General features: G+C 36.4%; 1 protein-coding gene across 1 annotated transcript; it reads right to left on the bottom strand.

Annotated features, from left to right (window-relative positions):
- Positions 1 to 315: 315 nt before the first annotated feature.
- Positions 316 to 3,347, bottom strand: LOC131603265 (uncharacterized). Its single transcript, XM_058875565.1, has 2 exons — positions 2,566 to 3,347; positions 316 to 1,967 (listed from the first exon to the last, which is right to left on the bottom strand). The coding sequence occupies exons 1-2, from the start codon at positions 2,644 to 2,646 to the stop codon at positions 873 to 875; spliced, it is 1,176 nt and encodes a 391-aa protein (XP_058731548.1). The 5' UTR covers positions 2,647 to 3,347; the 3' UTR covers positions 316 to 872.
- Positions 3,348 to 4,237: the final 890 nt, after the last annotated feature.

The following is a 4,237-nucleotide window of genomic DNA, read 5'->3' as shown; positions in this document are numbered from 1 at the left end:
AGCCCATCTAATTTTAAAACTTAAAAGATGATAATTTTATAGAAACAAAATACTATGTTTAATCCCGACATAAGCAATTACAAATTTATTACAATTCCACATGCGCAATACCTCTAACCATATTGCCTACAGATTTGTCATACGTGTGTAAGAGGGTATATGCTAGCCTGCTCCCTAGAATATAGCAGACATTCAGATATGTATTTCAGATTTATATTACATTCGCAGTTGAGAGAAACCAACACATTGTCATATAATGCATAAAAATTAAAAACTAGATTTGCCATATGCTAATTTATAACTAAAACTTCAAAATAGTTCAAAAGGAAAATCTGAATGATCTAAGCCACGTAAAAACAGAGTCAGAGGTATCCAATTGATGGCAACCAAATGCACAATAAAACTGAGTCGGCAGTGATATGAATATGGACCAAGCAACCAAATTAGACATATTTATCAGACAAAGAATAATCAGAATAATAATGGGTGTCTGCAAAACAAAACTTTCCAAACAGGAAAAAAGATGGGGCATTTTTTTAATCTACTCTACTGTATATCTGGGGATCAGCCATACTGATACCAAATAAACACAGAAGTTCACAAAGGCAAGCTGCACTTTCAATCACTGGTTAGAATAGATAGATGCTGCTCCCCCTTGAATGAAGCTCAACACTAAATTATATACAGAATTCTCCCCCTAGATGATCAAAGAATTTGTCTGAAGAACTCAATGAATTTCCCAAAGAATATCTCACTGGATAGTAGACACACAATTATCACAACCTCAGCTAAACCCTCCAAAGAACCACTTCATCTGGCTGCACAAGCTACAAGCTAGCAATAAGCATAGACCATCAAATGATTTTCTCATATCATCTCTCTCTCATGCAATTCCCAGGCAAGAGAAATTTGTACTTCTCTGCATTTTCCAGAAGGAAAGCAGGAAGGTGAACTGCAGAATATGAATGGGGTATTGGACCCATTTTACCAATAATTTCCTTGAAGGTGTACTCCTCGGGTAGCATATCGAATAGATCAGCCCCTTCGCATATTACTTTCTGAATTCTTCCGGGATTTAAATAGTGAGAGAACCTAACTCTGTCATAGTGGCTGTAAGCTTTCATCTTAAAAATGAAATCACTTATTCGGCGGAAGCAAAAGCTGCAATGCCACCCTGCATCTGCAAGCATGGTGTCGGACTGACGGTAGTGAGCATATCTTGTCTTGCCAGATTGATACCTGTGAATCGAAGCCCTCCAGCTCTTATCATCCAGAAGAAACTCAAAGGAATAAAGATAATTCTTCAGCTGTAGATGCAAGATTGAAGGTACTTCGTCGCACCATCTCAAGAGGTTAATAGTGTGAGCACTTGGTATCTCGTCCACATCAGACATAATCAATAAGTCATCATCTGTAATACCAGCGATCTTCAGGAGCTGATCCAATGCCACGCGTTGATATGCCTCCTCAACAAACGGGTTTTCTCCTTTCTTAAATCTCCCACCTATAGTCCCATAAGTTAACCGAGGTTCAACAAACTTGAACTGCTCCCTATTGCTGTTGAACACCAGAGGCTTAGGCAATCCAGTAAATGTAGAATTCGACTCAAGGAGCACAAATTCAGCTATGTAGGGGTACAGTTCTTTCCAACGCAAGGTAAGTATTTCTATCTCATTACTAAACAACACAGCATCATAAACCCGCCTTGGATACTCACGAACTCCCCAACCATGAAGTCTACAGAGATTCTCCATAGTAACATTGTCATTATAGTAATGAGGAATGACATTGAAAGGCTTGGGTGGCTTTTCCCATAGTGGCCGCAGAAAGTAAGAGATCTTCTGTCCATGTATATAGATTCCAAAGATGCACATTGGCACAAAAGCAAACAGGAATATATAGGTTTTCACATCCAAACCACGTAAAACGCAACGGATTCTTGACATACTCGAAGCTTGACTTGATTCCTACAAGTTCAAGGAACAAACAAAATATCAATAAACCATAAAAACCAACCTTCCAGAATGAAAAAAATAAAATCATAAGAAGATTAATAAACAATACAACTTCTTAATTGTATAACAAACACCAGAAATTCTAAACATAAAGCCAGAGTTGCATCACAAAGAAGTAAAACCAAAACTTTTTGACATGAGAAAACCTTTCACCCTTCTCCTCCAAACTAGTAACAACACAAAAAGAAAAAAGGGCAAAAAGGTGTATTCTTATGCTTGCACAGAAAAGTTCATCAGATTTGCTCAAATTTCAAAACTTGGAAAAAGCAACCTTATTCCCGTACCCAAATTCAGATCAAGCATACCTCATACACACAAAACCCCAAAATATCCACAGCAACAAAACACAATAAACAACACAGTGAAAAAGTAGCAAATCTGGACGAAATTTACATCAATATTCAAACATTCAATTGAATTTTCTATAATTTTCCAGAATCTTCACAAAACCCTAAATCAAACAAAAAGATTCATCGAAATTATACTGAAAAATATCATCAAATCACAAAAACAAAATAAAAAACACAATCAAAGATTGATGATTCTATACCTGACCACAAACATTGCTACACAAATCATCACTCTTTTTCGAACAGTAATTCCCTCCAGATTCCCCCATCATCCACCACATTTTCGCGTCTAGGTTTTCCTCTCCAAACGACAAAAAAAAATCCCCAAAAAACCAGATCGAACCACGATCCAAATGTCGTTTAACTTACTTCGATCGCCGTTTACACGAAGCGCTTTTCAATAAGCAAAGAAACGCTTTCTTTCTCTCAAAGGCTTAATATTAATTTAAAAACACAGAGAACCAGAAAACGAGGTTTATAGGCAATTTTCGCAGATGAAAACGAAAAACAGAGGCGGAGAAACCAACGACGTCAAGGTTGTAACCTCTCTGTCTCTTTGGAAAATGAATGGCGGTTTTCGTCTCTACACAGCTATCAACGAACTCCAAAACGTTCCGTTACAGAAATTATCGATGCTTTCGATTTTCTCTCTCCTCTGCTCTGTTCTTTTCTGTTGTGTCGTGTCTTTTTTTTTTTTTTTTTGGCGTTAACCGACCGGTATCCGCGGGGGAAAGGGGCCCCACGTGACTAATCCGGACCCGGGCTCGGAGGCGACGGCACCGTGGCCCCAGGGCGTTTTTGACTCCAGCCGGGATCGAACCCGGGTACTAGCCGGTTCCGTCCCTTTTTGGAGAAAGCTCATTTGCCAACTGAGCCAACCCTTTGAGGTTTGTTGTGTCGTGTCTATGGGATATTTTTTATTATTAAAAAAATGGATATTTAATATGTTCACAAAATTCTCGATGCCGCTTTTGTGATTATGATAAATGATAAAATAAATAAATGATTACGAGTATTTATAATCCTTTAAACTCTTGGACACTGTCAAAAAGTATTAAGATTTGGATTATGAAATGTGAGGGTAGGATCGTCTTTTTGAGTTTTACGATACCATGTCGAGTGCGCTTTCCCCACGCGTTGTACTACTGAGTAATTTTTGACACTTGGCACTGAGCGCGTTATTACGTTTTTTAATTTATGATTATTTATTGGCATCGAATTCAAAATAGTAATAGTGATAATTTCCTTTTTGAAAGGATGTTTGAGTAAAAGTAACTTTTTGAACGGGTGTATGGTTTTTTCTAATATAATTAAGGGTCATGCTAACGAGTGCCCCAGGGGCACTCTTTAAGCATTCTAAATAAAGAAAATATTCTTTCAAAAGTTCACCATTTCAATTTTTGATGCATTAATTACGCATATTTCCAAGAAAAATTTACTTTTTAAAGCTATTAAAGAGTACCCCTGGGGCACTTGTTAGCATTTCCCTATAATTAAAATAAACTGATTAACACATCTGAATATAAAAAATTAATGGCTCTATAAAATTATCAAAAAAGATTTTTAGTTTCTGTAAAAAAATATCGACTTTTACTCTATAGTTTTTTTTTAGAGGGACTAATAATGAGTGTAAAACAATTTTATAGAAACTAAAACTCGACTTTTTTTATAGAAACTAAAAACGAAAATGATATTTTTATATTTAACTCAAAATCAAATAATACTAACAATTATATATATACAATAATGTTATTGGGGCTTATGAAAGTCCTTTAAACATACGCTATAAGCCAATTGTCGCCACTCTAGGCGAACTCCATTATGAATAGGTTGTTCGAAATAGTCTAAGAGGTCGTCCAATAATGTGGCTAT

The sequence above is a fragment of the Vicia villosa genome, linkage group LG5 (genome assembly GCF_029867415.1).
Source record: "Vicia villosa cultivar HV-30 ecotype Madison, WI linkage group LG5, Vvil1.0, whole genome shotgun sequence".
Taxonomy (NCBI): Eukaryota; Viridiplantae; Streptophyta; class Magnoliopsida; order Fabales; family Fabaceae; genus Vicia; species Vicia villosa.
Note: the sequence above shows the minus strand (reverse complement) of the source record. Positions and strands in the feature narration are given on the sequence as shown.

Bases quoted from the DNA above. Each gene is read 5' to 3' on its own strand.
- LOC131603265 (XM_058875565.1), bottom strand. From the start codon at position 2,646: ATGTGGTGGATGATGGGGGAATCTGGAGGGAATTACTGTTCGAAAAAG. The intron at 1,968-2,565 runs GTATAGAATCAT...TTGAACTTGTAG, and splicing joins GTAGCAATGTTTGTGGTCAG to GAATCAAGTCAAGCTTCGAG.